The 17,800-nt window shown below is 57.3% G+C and overlaps 4 protein-coding genes across 4 annotated transcripts; 2 read left to right on the forward strand and 2 right to left on the reverse strand.

Annotated features, from left to right (window-relative positions):
- Window positions 1-905: 905 nt before the first annotated feature.
- Window positions 906-3,301, forward strand: UV8b_02944 (uncharacterized protein; the record flags this gene model as incomplete). The annotated part of the gene is made up of 2 exons (XM_043140442.1): window positions 906-1,123; window positions 1,276-3,301. The coding sequence occupies 2 exons, from the start codon at window positions 906-908 to the stop codon at window positions 3,299-3,301; spliced, it is 2,244 nt and encodes a 747-aa protein (XP_042996376.1).
- A 654-nt stretch (window positions 3,302-3,955) lies between these two features.
- On the reverse strand, window positions 3,956-7,101 carry UV8b_02945 (uncharacterized protein; the record flags this gene model as incomplete). The annotated part of the gene is made up of 4 exons (XM_043140443.1): window positions 3,956-5,339; window positions 5,465-6,206; window positions 6,308-6,821; window positions 6,922-7,101. 4 exons carry the CDS (start codon window positions 7,099-7,101, stop codon window positions 3,956-3,958), a joined length of 2,820 nt encoding a protein of 939 aa, XP_042996377.1.
- Window positions 7,102-11,779: 4,678 nt separating this feature from the next.
- Window positions 11,780-14,296, forward strand: UV8b_02946 (uncharacterized protein; the record flags this gene model as incomplete). The annotated part of the gene is made up of 6 exons (XM_043140444.1): window positions 11,780-11,855; window positions 11,988-12,007; window positions 12,069-12,169; window positions 12,259-12,492; window positions 12,601-13,206; window positions 13,318-14,296. The coding sequence occupies 6 exons, from the start codon at window positions 11,780-11,782 to the stop codon at window positions 14,294-14,296; spliced, it is 2,016 nt and encodes a 671-aa protein (XP_042996378.1).
- A 1,043-nt stretch (window positions 14,297-15,339) lies between these two features.
- Window positions 15,340-17,280, reverse strand: UV8b_02947 (uncharacterized protein; the record flags this gene model as incomplete). The annotated part of the gene is made up of 2 exons (XM_043140445.1): window positions 15,340-15,435; window positions 15,541-17,280. 2 exons carry the CDS (start codon window positions 17,278-17,280, stop codon window positions 15,340-15,342), a joined length of 1,836 nt encoding a protein of 611 aa, XP_042996379.1.
- Between the last annotated feature and the right edge of the window lie 520 nt (window positions 17,281-17,800).

Here is a 17,800-nt window from a genome sequence, read left to right on the forward strand (position 1 = left end):
TCTTTTTCTTCTTCTTCTTCTTCTTCTTCGTCGTCGTCGTCTTCTTCTTCTCCTCCTCCTCCTCTCGCTCTCTTGGGGTTCTACCTCCTCACAGTCACGACTGGAACAGTCTTCTTCCAACGCCCCAGAGTCTGCATCCTGTCTTGCAAGCCAAAATGTCCTCTTCATCTTGGCAAAACCTTGATCACCACGGGACGCTAGGCTTCAGAGTTCACAGTGCAGCCGTCGGCCGTCCACAGAAACCACGGGCTGGACTTGGGACTGCATACAAAGTGACTGCATACAGTGACTGCATACTCCGTACTCCGTACAGTGCATGCTAAACACATCCGCACGTGATCCCAAGCCCACACGCACCTTTCCGAATCGCAGCTTCACGCTTCACCAGCCAGCCTTCAGCTCCCGAGTCCCGACCCGACCGTCTTTTGCGAGGCAAAACCAGTTGTCCAATTGTGGGAATCCGACACCCGAAAAACCAAAGGGCGCAAGAGGACAAGAAAAGCCGGACGCGAGGTGTGGTGTCTCTTGTATCTGACTTGACCACATATCCCATATTAAATTAGCTGCAGGATTTTTTTTTTCTTTTTTTTCCCTTCTTTTTTAGTCCTTTTTTTTTTCCTTTTTTCCTTTTTTTCCTTTTTTTCCTTTTTTTTTTTTTTTTTTCCCTTCCTCATGCCACCCACCTGGTGCGGCCGCCGTGTTCCCTCAGCGTCAAGACTCAAAACACCCGATGCGCCGAGAGTCCGAGACCAGAGACAAAGCTCCACCCCGAGATATTCCACGATTTGCCCGTTGAGACAGCTGCCTGTCTCTGTCCCGTCTGTTCCTTTCTCTCTCTCTTTTTTTTTTTTTTTTTTTTTTTTTTTTTTTTTTTTTTTTTTCAAAACACTTGCTGCAGGGCCAAGATGACCAACGGGTCGGGCATGGACAAGAGTGCCCGGGCAGCCGAGAGCACCAGCAATGCCGCCGACTCCTCTTCACCCGCAGGCGCATCCGACACCAGCGCAACCCGACTGCCACAGGCGCCAACCTCGTCGACGGCGAAAAAGACAAAGACGGCCAGATCCGACAAGCCTTCTGCCCCGGCCTCGTCGCCCAACTCTCTAATCATATGTCGCAACAAGTAAGTCAGTCGGTCGTCGGTCGTCGGTCGTCGGTCGCCGGTCGTCGCACGATCGGCCATCACCCTTCTCCGCCCAATGGCAGAGGCAAATGGCAAATGCAAATGCAAATGGCAGAGCGTGACGGGCTGACGGGCTGCCGGGCTGCTCGCAGGCATTGGCGCTTCATATCATCCTTCCATGGGCCGTGGTTGCAGATGCCCGTCGAAATGCTGCAAGTCATTGCCAACATCAACTACAACACTGTGCGGCCTCGCCCCGTAGACCCTGCCGTCGTCTTCGACATTCTCAAGGTCCGCCGAGGCGTGGACGAGGCTACTGCCTTCGCCATCGGCGCTGCCAATGACCTGGCTTCATCTACCCTCATCAACGTCAACGGGGCTGTCCCCTACCTCAACTCGCTAGGTCACGGCGCCAAGCTGAGCAAGGAAAGAAAGCTGCGGATGCGCGAGCTTGCCTGTCAAAGGCTAGCTCGCGCATATCGACTCGACGAGATAGCCTGCAGCGTCGCGACCATGCAAGGGGCCTCTGCCTTGGAAGACGTTGGCGGACTCGTGCTGCAACGGAACCGCGACGACCTCGACGCCAAATACGTCCACTTCTTCCATGAAAAGATCCCTTCGAGGCACCTGGTCGAAAGCACCGACCTGCAGCCGCTGACGGACATTATCGCTTCAGGCCACGGCGAGGCCGAGGCCCTTCGAACCCGCGCAACGGTCAAGGTCTTCCAGGAGGACCTCGAGGGCGCCATCCAGGACCTCACGGAAGCGCTGAAACACAGTCGGTACCGCGACAAGGCTGCCCACGATCCGGGCTCGGCGAAACTCGCCGACGGACCGCAGGACGCCCAGCAGATCCGCAACGGCAAGAAGAAACCCGAGCTCGTCTTGCCTGAAAATGATCAACCGAGCGGCCTCGGGCCTCAGCTGCTGTTTCAGAGAGCCCTGGTCCACCTCACCATGGCGTGCCGACACGTCGAGGGTAGCGTACGCGCGCCGTCCACGCCTCGGGTGCCGCTTGGCACGGGCCCTGCAAGCCCCAGCACCACCACTGCGTCAACAGCAGAAGCAGAGGCAGCAGGAGCAGCAGAAGAAGCAGAAACAGCAGAAGCAGCAGAAGCAGCAGAAGCAGCAGAAGCATCAGAAGCAGCAGAAACAGCAGAGGCAGATGACGCGCAAGCTTCCGTACCGGAAGAACAGCTGGATTGCCGAAAGCTTGTCAAGCTCTGGGCCAAGAGGGCCCTCAAGGATTACATGTCCTTCCTGTCATGCTTCGAGTACTCGCCCAACCTACCCGTCAAGCTGCTGTCCGAGTTCAACGAGCGCGTGAGCTTGGTCGCCAACGGCATCTTCAGACACCCCCGAATATCAAACGCCCCAGCGGCGCGCCCAGAGCACATTGTTTACTCGGCATCGGAGCTCTTCTCGTCCGTCCCGCCTCCGCACCTCCCAGCGTACCCTTTGCAACCGTCGGCGACGAGAGGCGCCAAAGCCACCACTTGCGAGATTGTCACGTACCACCCCCTCTTGACGGATGCCCTCCACGCTCTTCTCCTGTGTCACTGTCTGGTCCAGACGTCGGCCAAGGAAATCCAGCGGCACGCCTACATGGTCGCCCGGCTGGTGCGGCTGTGCGACGGGTACCCCGTCTTCCACGCAAGCAGGTCGGCTGCCCGATCCGACTGGGTAGAAGTGATTCGCCGAACCAAGAACTGGCTGCAGCTGGATTCGACCTGGGAAGCACTCTGCGCGCCGGTCAACATGCACGACGGCGACGCAATTTGCGACCACCACAAGGACGCGTCGTCCGCCGCCGCCGCCGCCTCCCTCTTCCTCCTCCCCCGCGGAGGGGCAAGCTCAGCCGACGACGCCTCATTGCCCAGTCCATCCGGAGCAGCGGGGGGGGGTTCAGGAAACACCTCGACGGGCGGCGCGCTCGTTGCCCCGCAGCCATCCGTGTTGAAGGGGGGTTCGGAGCCTTGCGCGGTGCCGTGGCCGGCAGAAGACGCGAGAGACTTTCCCTTCCTCACGGACAGAGCCGTCCCCGTGAGTCGCTGGATCCGCGAAGTCCCCACAGTCACGGGCACGACCAAGCGCAAGAAGCGTTCCAAAAGAATGGGCCGCAAGGGCGACTTTGTGCACGTCGGCGGCATGCAAGAGCTGGCCGTGAGCCAGTCTTGACGGTCGGGCTGTGCTACATGGGGGGGGGGGGGTGGGCTGTGGGCGTATGTCGACAAAATATATATATATATATATTAATCCTCGAAAAAAAAGAAAAAAAGAGCTTGCAAAAAGGTGGACAGCCAAAGAGGAAGAAGGCATGACTCTATTACTTCTTCGTTACACCTGAAATAGGGATCAGGCCGCGCACATGGTCCATGCCAGTGATAATTTGGTTTTGCTTATTTACAATCGCCCAGCGGAGACGCCCATGCCCATTCGCTTGCAGCCATCGAGGCGCCCGATGCTGCCCGCCCCTTATACCTGCAGACGTGCGAAATCGCACCCCTCAGCTTCGGCGGAGAATAAGAAGAAGAAGAAGAAGAAGAAGAAGAAAGAAATAAAGTGTCTAACATGTAATCCCGCAGACTCGTGTCCTGCTGTACGGAATGGTATACATTTGCCCGGGTCCCTCTATGGGCTTTGCCAAAACGCCCGAAACCAAAACAAAGGAAACAAAAAGGGGCCAAGTTCACCCAATACTGCGCAAGATATCTCGTAGCAAAGCAGGGGGGGGGGGGGGGGCAAGAAAACAGAAAACAGAAAAGAAGATGAAACATAACTAGTAAGGGCAAAAAAAAAAAAAGGTGTAGAGACGGGGTCCCCCAGCGAATCTTAGTACCACCGCACATCTGCCATGCTGTGAGTGGCGCTCAGAAACGCGTCAATGTCGCCCACGCCCTCCGTCTCCAGGGCATTCATCAGCTCCACCTGCTGGGACTGGGTAAGACTGCCCTGCCGGCCCGGAAGGAAGCCGTAGTGGGCCTGGACATCGAAGCCCGTCGCCAGGTTCTGCAAGCCGCCGAGGTGGGCGGCGGCCGGGGTTGCCGCGAACCCGTTGGGCAGGGCGCCGTTGAAGAAGCTGGTGCTGGTGCTGGTGCTGGTGCTGCCGCCGCCGCCGCCGCCGCCGCTGCTCATGGGACCAAAGTTGTATGGCGAGATGAAGGGGGCGGGGGGCGAGAACCAGTCGGCCGTCGAGGAGGCCATTGGCAACGAGCGCTGGGGCACCGAGGGCCGCGGCGTGGGCGCAAACTCGGCCGCGACAGGCGGCGGGGGGGAGGCCACGTGGTCGTGCGTGGGGACCACGCGAGGAGCCGACGAGGACGAGGCGTCGGATAGCGCGGGAGGCCGCAGCGATAGGGGGGCCGGCGACGACAGCGTGGTGCCGGCGGACACGCTGCCGGGGGCCAGCGACTCTGGCGGCGTCGGCATTTGCTTCAGGCCGTGGTCCATGGAGGACGGGGTGCCGTGATCCGGCGGAGCGGCGGCGTCGGCGGCGGCAGCGGCGGCGGCCGAGGTGGCTGCTTGGACGGCATCCTCGGGAGACCCCTCGGGCGGGAAGTAGGAGAACCTTCTGCCGCTCGAGTCGGTGGCCGGGTTGCAGAAGATGGAGTTGGACCGGAAGGACGGCTGAGGCGGAAGGTAGTTTGGGTCAAACGTGTAGGCGTTCATGGACTCGGACGGCGAGTCAAACACGAAGCCGAACTGCGGAGGGCTCATGAACGGCATCTGATCCTGGGGCGCTCCCGGGTGCGGGTACGCGTCGGGCGAGGACTGCGGCGGCTCCGGGACGGATGGCGGACTGGCAAAGGAAAACAAGGCTCGGCTGCTGCTGGATCCCCTCTCGTAGCTCTGCAAGCAGGCTTTGGAGATGATGGCGTAGAGCTGGGACGTGTACGCGGTGCCGGGCCATCGCTCCACGCACTTGTCGAGGCAAGCAAGCGCCATGTTGACCAGGTCCTCGACCTCTTGTCGCGGATGGAGCTGCCGGACTTCTGCGTACGACGTGCACCACAACAGCACGTTCAGACTCGAGGTGAGCGTGAGAAGAAACACCCAGGTAGCGCTGGAGAAGCCATGGTCCAACTGCTTCTGCATCGAGCTGATGACGTGTTTGGAGCTGTCGAAGCAAATGCCCACAGAGCGGGTTGACGGATGGGGGACTTGGGGGGATGGCCTATGCAGGACCATCCGCGTATGGTGATACAAGCCTGCAAACCTGCGCTCGTGCGGATCAGCGACGGACCTTGATCAGGGCTGGGAACGGCGGGAGCCTAAAGGGGAAAGGGGGGGAGAAAAGAGAGAGAGAGAGAGAACAAAAGAAAGGAACTGGAAAGCCCATACCATGGCGGACTCCAGGGTGGATTTGGCGGCGCCGTGTCCAGCCATGTCTGCAACCGCTTCTCGATCGAGGCGTACCAGGGATGCGAGTCATTGTTTGGTTCCGGCTGTTTTTGCTCGTACAGCGTTCTTTTTATCTCTGCTTGGATTTCTCTCGACTTGATGTAGTGCAGCGCGACGCATTTTCGCTCACTTGAAGGTCCGGCCGCCATTCCGCTGGTTGTGATGTACTCGTCATCAACGTCGGCGAACAAGGTGACATCGAGTCTGTCGTTTCCGGTTGCGAAGCCGCTGGGTCGTCCCATGTGATAGGACAGCTCAAAATCCAGCATGGCCACGATCCATACGAGGCGCCGTCGCATGTCGATTGCTTTCGCGTCCGTGTTGTAGCTTGCAGAGATGGTCTTCTCGTCCGTGAGCCCCTCTTGCTGGCAAATTCTTGCCGCGAGTCCTAGGACATAGTACACTGGCGTCCTCGCAGGGGTGAGGAGGGAGTAATGGCCGATCAAGACCAGACACTGCAGGGTTTTGAGGTCCTTTGGCCGTATCACAGCCTCAGCGTACTGCATTGCCGACAAGTAGTAGCCGTCGGCCAAGCCAGCGTACTGTGGGTCGCACAGGTGCAAGGAGATGGCGATGACGATACGGAGCGCAAAGTTCTTGTAAGGATCCTTGTCGCCATTGTAGACTGCCTCCATGTCTTGTCGGAAACTCGGCTCATGCAAGACGGGCCAAAACGTCTGCGCTGCGACGGCTGTCAGAATCTCGAGGGATCCTAGATAGAGTGAGGAAGGGGGAGGGGAAGGGGGAGGGAAGAAGGGAGAGGGAGGGAGCGGCATGTCTTACATTTCTTGATAAATAACTGGATGAGCTTGTCCATTGTTGCACGAGAAGGCAGGCCCGTCGCAGGACGCTCGCTAATCATGGGATAGCTCTTCTTTCTACCGCTCGGCGGCCCGGTGAACTGAATTGATTGCATGCGGGCCTGGCTCTGAGCCCGGATTTCAGGAATAAGATCCGATATGCGATTGGATGCTGTGTACCGCTTCGCCTCCTCCATAAGAAGCCGAGTCATAGCTATGCCACTGCTGGGGCCAAGGTATCTCGACGTTTCGTCACTCGCCCTGAGCCGGATCATGCCGCCAGGCCGTACCATATCCTCGGCCGTTCGTGGGTAATCGCTCTCGTCATCTGTGAACTGGGCCAGCTCGGCCTCGAGAGCCCTGACCCTGCCCTGCAGCTTGATTACATAGTAGCGGTTGATTTTCTGCCCCTTGGCTGTATCCAGGTATTCGCACGTCGAGCCGGATCTCTCGCACGGGAGACAGCGAGGCAAAGTGGGGTCGCAACGCGTCTTGCGCTGGGGAAAAGCAACTTGGTTAGCATGCGTTATGTATGACATTGGTTTTGCTTGAGCTTCGCGGCGCGAGCGTTTGTGACGAAAGATGCGTGCTGCTCACCTGACGACAGCGACAACAAGCGGTAAGAGTGTGCGCAACACGATGACTGGGGCCGTCATTATCGGAGAGGTCGTCGATAGTGGCCAGAGGTGGTTGTTGCTGATACTGAGAAGCGTACGTCTGATGGGGCCGAGGAGGGACGGAACACAGGCCCTGGCGAAAGATGTGGCCTGGATCCATCGTTTTGATCGACCGGTGTTGAAATTTTTCTTTTGTTCTCCTCTCTCTCCGTCTCTGTCTCTGTCTCTCTCTCTCTTTCTCTCTCTCTTTCTCTCTCTCTCTCTTTCTCTCTCTCTCTCTCTCTCTCTCTCTCTCTCTTTCTCTCTCTCTCTCACCCTGTCTCTGTCTCTCTCTCTCTCTCTTCCCTTTCTTTTCTTTGCTTTTCTTTTTTCTTTTTTATTTCTTTTTTTTTCGTTGCCCCCGCTCGAAACCGCAAAAACCGTGACTGGAAACGGTTGTAACCCGGACCGCCTTTTCGTTATGCGTCGAAAATCGAGCAGGGTGTGCAACGGGACTGGCGGTCGACGAGGGGCGGTTGCGACTTCCAACTGTGAAGAACCCCCCCCAAAGCGTCCCTGTTAGGTTCGTCTCCGGCGGTGCGAACGGATCGCGATGCTAGTGGCACGCTATTGTGTCATGGACGCCGTACTCGTCCTCGCGATGCGATGCGGAGCGGCTGGGAAGGCAGCCAGCTGGGGCCAAGTAGCGGGGGAGCGGAGCGATAAGGTTTATGCACGCATGTCCGTCGGTGGCAAGCAGGAGCGGCGGCAGTCAAATGAAAGGACTTGTTTAACTTTGAGGAGGCATGTAGCGAGGCATATAGCAGCAGACGATGGCGCCCCGCAGCGCAGGATACAAAAACCGGACACGGCGGTGAGCAAGCAGAATGATGGATGGTAGTGAGCGTAATGGCGGGAAAAAGAGCCGGCGAGGTGGTGATGAGATGGAGATGCTTTGGCTCGACTTCTTGTTGCAGTCTGGTGTAACTGCAACCTAATGTACTCTGTACACGGACCACGCAGTGCCCAGCCAAGGTGGGGCCAAGGCTGAGGCGGCAGAAACGAACGGCATTTCAGAATTTGCTGGGGAAGCAGCTGGGAACTGGGCTCCAGCCATCTACAGCTCAGGTACCTGATCCACCCCCTAAAGTACCTGTACGTGCATACTTGGGATAAGGTACCTCTTCAAGTCGATTGCAACAAAGTAACTCGGTACCTCCCAGCTTGTAGACTCGAATACTGCATTTTATATGTTGTTTTAAGCGTCCAGGTTATTCTACGATCAAGAGGGGAAAAAAAAAAAAAAAAAAAGAGCACCAGAGAGGGATAATACAGGGGGCACCGCGCAAAAGGCCAGCACTTGGGCGCCTCCAATACCATGCATGTATTGTGCTCGCTGCTTGCAGGCTCGTAACTGTATGGGCCGTCAAGAGCCGTCCCACCAGGTCAGACGCGTACCCCGAGGTTTCATGTGGTTAGCAGCAGCCCTGTCAATGCCGGATTATTTATTCTATTGCACATGATATAAGTCAAGACCGACCCGAACTGGGTGACGACCCTGGGGGGGGGGGGGGGACCTTTGTGCCCTGGGGATGATGGCGTTAAACCCGTATTGACCGCTAGTAGCTGATTGGCGGGAGTTGCCCCGGTGCCACCTGGCCTTGAGCTGGCCAGCCCCGTGCAGGTGTTGGTGCCAGCTGATAGGTGCGGATGGGCAGCTGTTGCTGGTTCTTTTGGAGTTTCGAGAAGTCGAATTGACCAGACAGAAAGAGACAATCGCACAATCGCACGATAGATAGGCTGGTGGCTCCTGTGGCCACGAGCCGCTACCGGCTGGGCTTATGAGTAATGCCAGCACGCGAGCACGCAAGCAGGTAGTGCACATGTAAGTACCCACCTATTTTGGATTTTGAAGTATGCACTAGAGGCCATCGCTCCACCCGTGTTCCTAGCCATTGACGACATATTCAAGGTATCCAGGACTGCCGAAGAGGACAAATGCAAATGCCTTCAACTACCAGACGCGCGCGCGTCTCCGCGCAGCCATCTGTAAGAGTATCGACGTTGTGTCGGCTGTTCCTGCAGAAGCGGGTGCTTTGGATAGATGCCCTTGTTACGTTGCGCGTTGCGCGTTGCGCGTCGTGCGTCGTGCGTCGTGCTTTGAATCGAATACAGTCAGCAAGTCAGCTGAGCCCTGATGATTGAAGATGATGACAAAGGTCGCCGGTGGCGGACAAGACTAAACCAAATTCGATTTCGGCTGAATGGTCCTGACTCCCTGGCTCTCCAGGTTCCCCCCCCCCCCCCCCCCCAATTAGGCGTAGTCGGTCGGGGCAAGCAAAGGGTCCGCGAATAGAGTTTCGCTTTGCTGGCCCTGGAGTCTTCACGCTAGCGGCTTCGTTGCCAGCCAGATGGTCCCAATTGACCAAACTCGGTTCCCGTGCATGATCCATCCAAGCAGACTGCGGAAGAACAAAGGAGAGATGATTTCAAACACAGTTGACGTGATGCGTGATGGGATGCACGCCTCCGGGGGATGCTGCAAACCCAGCCGACCTGTCAAATTCCCCAGCAGCTTCTTCTTCTTCTCCCTCTTCTCACGTCAACTTGGGAGCGAGGAGCCCCGCTGGCAACTGCGGCTCATGCATGCATGCATGCATGACTGGTAAACGTCACCGAGCTACTCTGACCAAGGTTCCCAGTACCACAGTACCAGACCGGGCACCCGGTGGTGTGGTCGGTACTAGAGACTCAGAGATACCTTTGGCGAGGACCCGCCGAGGAGATTGATGGGCCGAACACGCCGAGACTACATATCAACCGACCTGTGCCCCCCCCTTGTCATTCGACCCCCCCATAATAACTTAACTGACCTGACCAATGCTCTTTCCTAATATAGAGATACGCTAATAAAGAGTAGTGGATCCGTTAATCTACAGTAGCCACTAGACTATAAGTATCTTTATATATATTTTTCTATAGAAAGTGACTTCTATTATATTTCTATTTAGTATCCCTACCTAAGAACCTAGTATTAGAAGAAAATCAAGTACCTTTATATAGACTTTTCTATAGAAAGCGACTTCCTTTCTTTTTATTAGGTACGTACCTCTTGGGTACTTAGGTACTATAGTAGAAAGAAGTACCTTTATATATATTTTTCTATATAAAGTGACTTTTAGAACCTCTATTAAGTACCTTAGGTACCTAGGTAGGTACCTAGGTTCTAGAAATAGAAAGAGAGGTACCCTTATATATATATTTCTATATAAAGTGACTTCTTTAACTTCTCTCACTAGGTACCCCTACCTAAGAACTTAGTAAAAAAAGTAGAGAAAGTACTTTCCTGTATTATTTTCTTTATAAAGTGACTTCATTAATATCTTTTATTAGGTACCCTTACGTAAGAACCTAATAAAACAGCAGAGAAAGTACTTCTCCCTATACTTTTCTATGGAAAGCGACTTCTTTAATTTCTTTTACTAGGTACCCCTACCTAAGAACCTAGTAAAATATCCGAGAAAGTACTTCTCTATATAGTTTTCTATATAAAGTGACCTGACCCACTATTCCCTAATAAACTACCTAATTATATTAAGAGTATAGCCCACAGCAATGGTCAGGTCAGTTAAGTTATTATGGGGGGGTCGGATGACAAGGGGGGGACACAGGTCGGTTGACCTGTACCCTCGAACACGCCCCAGGTGCTTCAACTGATGCATCCATTGAACCATCAGACGGTCTGGTGCTTTCTTGCCCTCCATTACACGTACATGTCTGCAACGTCACGGCGATAAGCGGGCGACATGATAAGAGCGCAGCTCAGCTTCCATTGCAGTGACTGGCCAGATGTGACTGACCTGATTGACCTGACTGCAATGTGGTCAGTCGGCGGTCTGGTCAGCCAGCGGTCTGGTCAGTCAGCGGTCGGTCAGTGGTCGCTGCAGAGCACGTTTGCTGCAGAGGTTGACGGATTCGGCTCGCGCTAATCCAGAACCGTCAATCTGGGCGGCTCTTGCTTCTTGGCGAGGTGCAATGCTGGGCGTCTGCCTGCCCCATTCTGCCTCTGCATCCGTCACAGTAACTTGCCGTGTACGGAGTACTTGTATTGATCCTTCCTAATCCGCCCCCGTACATCCACCATCCACGGTGACCCCATATATCCAATCCATCAATCAGTCCCATCCGCCCGTCCGTCCCGCTAACCGCTGTGGGCAAGCCTCAGCTGCCAGCGAAATACACTTGACCGTCATTTTTCTTAGGGCCGCCGCCGCGCCGCCTCGTCTGGCTTGACCCGGCTTGCTTGCTTGGTTGCTGGTCCTGGGTTCGAACTTTGTTCCAACAAGTTTCCAACGAACCACGGCCATGGCACAGCTGGTATTGAAGGTACTAGAGTCCAACCCCTCGGTACCCTATGTCAGCACCCAAGTACAGCACCCTCAGTGCCGGGCCTGCTGAAGCAACAAGGAGGTAGCCAAGACGTACAAGACCTAGATACCTACCTAGGTACCTAGAGCTACTTGGCAACTACATGTACCCACCTGGCAACTACCTCCTGGCACCTGGCAGCTACAGTAGCAGCTGCTGCCCCTCTTCCGTCTCCATCGATCGGTCCTTGCAATTGCCGTCATGCTAAGCCTAAGCCAAGCACGTCAAATGCAAACAAATACTTCCGCTCATACAACAAATACACAAACCATCTCCACCAGAAACGCTCTAGCATCAACCAGGTTATCCTGTCAGGACTCAGCACAACCCCCTCAACTACTTTTCCATCGCATACATCTCTTCCGTCTACCGACGCCAGAGACATCGTCATTGCCACGGACGTCGTTGCCACGCACATCGTTGCCTGCGCTATGAGAAATGCCCGCAGCAGTTTCTCAAGGAATCCCTTGCTGAGGGTATCTCGGCCTGTGTCAGCATGCTCGCGATGTAAGCAATAAACAACCGCATCCCCCCATCTCTCTCTTTTCCCTTGCTCTCGTCAAAGTTTCAGGAATCCATGTGCTGATATTACCCTCTTTTTTTTTTTTTTTTTTTTTTTTTTTTTCCTCGAAAATAAAGGTCGCTCTGCCAAGGTCAAGGTAGGTCTCTTACGACCACCATGAATTACCCACGCTGGCTTGGCAACTAACCATCTGGCAGTGCGACGGCAAGCTGCCAGCCTGCACGGCCTGTGAAAGAGCAGGCCGTGAAAACGACTGTTCGGCTGCCAATGACCAGTTTGCCAGAGGCAAGGAGCGAAGGTATTATTTCTCCGCCACCTCGGCTAGAATGCTGCGACAGCAAGGAGAGAAAACAAAACGTTTCCCCATGGGCTTACTCACCATCGCAGCTATGTGGCCGCGCTTGAACTCCGCATAGAAAAGCTCGAGCGACGGCTCAGCTATGCCAAATCTCGCAAAGCGTCTGTTGTGCAACATGAAGCCGACGGAGTTTCTCACATCAATCTTGGTGAATCAGACAGGAGGGATTCCCTGGCCGTTATCCGCGACGCGATCCATCGCAAGGCGGCCCGGAACCGAGAGAACTCGGATGTCAACTCGTTGATATCAGACTTTGGCATTCTGTAAGAACCATGCTGCATGACCCCCAAAGAGGGGGCGGCTGCGGCGGCGGCGACGGCGACGGGGAGTCTTTGGTTTGAATGTTGCGTCTAATTGAGCTTGTCTCACAGGTCCGTGGATGCCACCACCCGAGACTTTGAGCCATCAATAGGCAACATTACGTTTGCGAGGCTGGTCCTGGCAGCAACCGCAAAGGATCCATTGCCCCAGTCCAGCCAGTCCAAGCTGCCCTCCAAACAGCTTGCCCATAGTCTAGTTGAGTACTTCATGTCAAACGTGTACTGCCTGTTTCCCTGTTTCTCGGAAACGGCTCTTCTGACCACCTTGGACGATGTGTTTCGTCAAGACGATCGCGCCGTCAAAGACTCTGACTACTGGTTGCTCTACCTTGTTCTTGCCATAGGCTCAACCGCCCAGAGTCGCGCGAGCAACGATGAACGCTACGGCAACGGCGTTGATTTCGTCTGCAGGGCGCTTGCGTACGCGGACAGAGCCCTTGCGCCTGGATACGTTGCCCAGATTCAGTCGCTACTGTTGCTGACCGTCTACTCCATGCTGGATCCGGCACACTTTGACACATGGCATCTCATCGGGCTCACCGCGCGGGCCGTGGTTGACTTGGGTCTTCACCAAGATCCGCCAATGACCTCGACGTCTGATGGATCGGCTCTGAATATGCGGCGCAACATTTTCTACTGCACCTATGCGCTCGATCGGTGAGTTGGGGGTGGGTTTTGGGGTTTTTGGGTTTTTGGGTTTTGGCAGATTGGGCCATTTACGTCCATGTGCTGACTCGACTTTGCTGACTTACTTTTGACGACTTTCAGCGCCATTAGCATGGTCCATGCGCGGGCTTTCTCCTTTACAGACGAGTCCATCAATGTCGCCTTTCCTCAACCAACCGCTGTGGGCGACGGGCAGTTGATTACACGACGGAACTCAGGGTCTGCCGACTCGGCACTGCTGCTCTTCCAGCTTCGCCGGGCGCAGTCCTACTGGTACCAGGCTCTCTATCAGTCCGAACCGACCCCGTTGCCCAGCCCCGCCGCCTTCCTCTGGCAAATGTGCCTGGACATGAGGGAGTGGCAGGACTCGCTTCCCGGCACCCTCCCACCAGCCGTCCGGCAAATGTTTGAGCAAGAGCTGCGTTACAGCCACGTGTACTGCCTGGCGCCGTGCGCCCGAGCGCCGCAGATGACGGACTACACCCGGCTTTTGATTTTTGAATACTCGCTGGAGTACCTGGAGATTATGCACGACGTTGCCTTCCGGGGCTTGAACGGCGCCTTTTACACGTACCATGACGCTCTTAAGGTGTACTTCATGGCCAACCAGTTCCTGGCGGTTTTGCGAGACGCTCAAGACCTGATCTTGTCCGGGGCACGTGTGCCGCCGCCGCCTGCTCCGCCCGGGTCAGCTCCCCCGCCTCCCATCCCGCGGCGCCATCTCCGGCCTGGCGTTCCGCTGGACAGCAACCTGGACAGGAGCCTGGGGTGCTTGGAACGAGTCCCAAAGACGCTGAAGCTGTACAGCGTGCGGTGGGCCGACGCCATGATGCTGAAGCAGAGCTGGGAGCAGCTATCCAACGAAACCGTGGAGCGACTGCGAAGCGTCCACCAGCAGCTGTCGGGCGTCCCTCTCAACCAAGGCCACGTGCAGTATGCAAACAGGATGCCGTCGGCGAGCCAACAGGGAGTACTTCAAACCCCCGTAGGCCCCGGGCAGCAGCAGCAGCAGCAACCGTCGGCGGCGGGCGTGGGATGGGTCAATGTCGAGGCTGCGCAAATGATGCGCGGCCCAGGGTGAAGGCGCTCTTTTTTTGTCTCTTTTTGTTTTACTCTTCTTTTTTTTGTTTTTTATTTTTATTTTTATTTTTTTTTGTGCTTTCATTCTTCTTACTCTAGCAGCGTCGATTCTCAACTTTGGGTCCGCGGCGTTTGGATGTAGCTTTCAACAGCGGAACAGGGCAGGCCAGCTCGAGTGGTATCGCGAAGCTGCAAATCAAGTACATGTCCAAGGAGCACCAGGGCGGTGGAACAATCTGGATGAGCAACGACCCAGCTACTAGACAGCTTGGTCCTGTCTCTTTTCATCTTCTAGTATTCCCCCTCGGCCCTTGTCTATATACATGGTGACACGCGGTGACACGGTCCCGCCAGACAGATCAAACTCGGGGTTTTCTCTCGTCTCCTCATGTTGCGTTGACATCACCCACGTAGCAACAGGCATTCTGGCCCCCCCGCGCCAGGCGCCGTCGATTCTTGCCCAACGCATGATTTTGCTACAAACCGCAGATAGGTTTTGACGTCGCGCCCACCGGCTTAATCTACAGGTGCTTTTTGCCCGACAAGCTGCCTCTCCACTCCTTTGTCCCAGAGCGCAGCCGAAACACGCACAAAAAAAAAAAAGTACAGGCAAAGGCAAAGGCACAGGCGAAGGCGACGGCAACGGCAAGCAGAAAAAAAAAGAAGAAGAAGAAAAAGAAGAAGAAGGAGAAGAAGAAGAAGAAGAAGAAGAAGCCACAGAATATCTGTCCCCGTACGCCTTCCCCACCCTCGTCCGTGTACATCTACAGTATCATTTTTCCCACCTTTTTTTTTTTAGATATTTTTTTTTGGTGCAGCGGGTGCTGCGCGCCCCCTTGTCCTTGCCAACGTGGGGCGGCGGGTATCCAGACAGACTCTGCGCATCTACTCTGCTCCTGCTCCGCCCGCGACGACGGACACGCGGCGTATCGCGTCGGTGGTGCGCATGACGACGCAGGCCTGGCTGGGGGCGCGCTGGGCAACGGGGCCGTGGGGCTCGAGCGCGTGCGGGCGCGGCGGCGCGGCGGGACCGACCTTGTCCTCCTAGGCTGCTCGGTGGTCTGCCAGATGGAGGTTCTTGGTCTGGCGGGGGAGTCGGCGGTCGCGCTCGTACAGGTAGCCGCAGTTGGCGCAGAGCGACTTGTGTTCCTCGGGTCAGCGGCTGAAGGGGGAAGGGGGAAGGGGGAAGGGGGGGTCCCCATGCGGTGCGCGCGAGCGGATGGGAAATCTAGATGGAAAACTCACCTTTGGCCCGGCTGGTCCGTCGCGGACTGCCCAGACGCTGGTTCCCCAGACGCGGCAGTGCGTGCAGCGCCAGGTGCTTCTCTCGACGTCGGTCAGGGCGCCTCCTCCGCCGTAGCCGCCGACGTCGGGGGTGCCGCGGGCCCCGCCGCCGGGCGTCCCGCCGCGTGGGTGGGGGGGGCTCAGGCTCCGGAACCTCCGCTTCTTCTTTGACCGCTCGCCCCGGCCCATGCGCTCCTCTTCCGGGGGCTCGGCGGCGGCGGCAGCGGCGCCGCCGCCGCCAAACGGCGTGCCGCCCAGCATGCCGGCCGTGGAGCTGAACCGGGCTGTTTCCCGGCGGAGCCGCCGGGCTTCGCGCTCGCGCTCGCCCTCGCGCTTCTCCATCTCCTCCTTGCTGAGCATCTCAATCTTGGGCTCCCAGTCGCCCGCCAGATGGTCGGGATCGTACCGCCAGCCGGCTTCCGAGCCCAGGGCCGCGTCATTGGGCAGGTCCTGCTGCAGGCCGCCCCAGCCGGCCACCAAGCCGCCCGCCTCGCATGCTTCCTTCTTCAGCCGCAGCACCGACTCGTAGATGGCGTGCGTCATGGCGGGAATCCACTCCCCGGTCAGCCCCAGGTCTGCGCAGGTCGTCTTCGCAAAGGCTTCGGCTGTGCCGGGGGGGTGGAGCAGGGACCACTCGAACTTGTCCGTGTACAGCATGGAGGCCATGTTGAGGCTCAGGTTGATGATGCAGCGATAGGTGTCGTCCGGGTTGTAGTCGTCCGAGTCGGGCGGGATCGGCATGGCTTCGGCCGTGACCTTGGGCGCAGCTGCAGCTGGCTGAGGCGGGGCGGCTGGGTCGCCGGCCTGGGCGGGCGTGTCGGGCCGCGAGAGCCCTCTCGCAAAGGAGGCCGGCGACTCCTCTCTTGGCTTGAAGATCAGGTTTGGTCGTGGAGTGCCGGCGACGCCGGCGCCGTTGGCTCCGTTGGCTCCGTTGGCTCCGATGGCGCCGTTGACGGTGGCTGCCGCCTGCTGCGCGGGAGCCGGCGCAGACTGCTCGGAATGGAACAGAGGATGAAGTGCGACCCCGGCATACTCCTCCAGCTGGGTCCTGATTTGCTTGCTGATTTCGGCCACGACAAGCGGCCGGTTGGGCAGATCGAGGTCTTGGGCCAAGGTCTGGGCGAACTGGTCGGTCGTGATGAGCGTCTCGTGGAGGTTCCAGCAGAAAATATCCCTCAACTTATACGGGACCGTCATCTCGCCGTGTCGGTACTGGGGCAGCGACGTGTCGACGGAAGCGGCGTTTGGGGGAGGAAAGGCCGGCAGCGGAGAGAAGGCGGGAATGTCGAGATCGATGCGTATGGGGATCAGGGTGAGGGGCAGGCTCGCCTGCGCGGCGTTTTGCTGGTCGCTCTTCATGGCCCGGTTCTTGCCCATCCAGTCGCGCCAGATGCCCTGGACCTCGACGGGCTGCTTGGTGTCCTTGCCGGCCCTGTCGGCCAGGTCCTGCCTCGACGCCGAGTCCTCCTTGCGCAGGCTGCGCAGGCCGGTCGGGCGTCGACGAGGGTCGTCGCTATCGTCCTCCAGGTCGTCGTAGCCATCTTCGGCGTAGTTGATGATGGTGGTGCCTCGCTTGGTCGTTCTCGAGAGAGGGCCCAACGGCGCCGTGCTCGGCAGCACGGGGGTCAGCAGGGAGTTGTTGTAGGCGCGCAGCCGGGGCGCGTAGGATGATTGAAAGGCCTGGGGTTTGGGGCGTTCCATTGCACGTTGTCTGTTGCGCGCGCCTCGGGTCAGGGCATGCTTGTGCTTTTCTCGAGAGCCAGGGCCTGGTCTGGTCCGGTCTGGTCCGGTCTGGTCCGGTCTGGTCCGGTCTGGTCGGTCGGTCGGTCGGTCGGCCGGTAGCTGGCGGCGGCAGCAAGCGGCGGCTGTGTTGGTGCCCGTGTCCGCGATTGAATTCAAGGGCCCAACCCGCGGTGGCAGGGCGCAGCGTGGGCTTCTTCTGTCTTCTTGAACCAAGATTCGAATACCATGTATGTCGGTGGGCCGGGGTGTGGGGAGCGAGCCAGACGAGAGAAAAAGAGGGATGCGAAACGAAGCGAAGCGAAGCGGATGCGATGGGGTTGTGGTTGTGTCGAGATGCAAGGGTCGCGACTGCCTTCCTGTGCATCCCGTCAAAGGAAGGAGCGCGTCGGTTAAGTCGGTTTGGGCTGCGGGGCCCCCAGCCTCGTCAGCCTCAGGCCCTGTCAGCCTCAGGCCCAGTGCTGCTTGCCAGAAAATTTCG

The sequence above is a fragment of the Ustilaginoidea virens genome, chromosome 2 (genome assembly GCF_000687475.1).
Source record: "Ustilaginoidea virens chromosome 2, complete sequence".
NCBI classification, from domain to species: Eukaryota; Fungi; Ascomycota; class Sordariomycetes; order Hypocreales; family Clavicipitaceae; genus Ustilaginoidea; species Ustilaginoidea virens.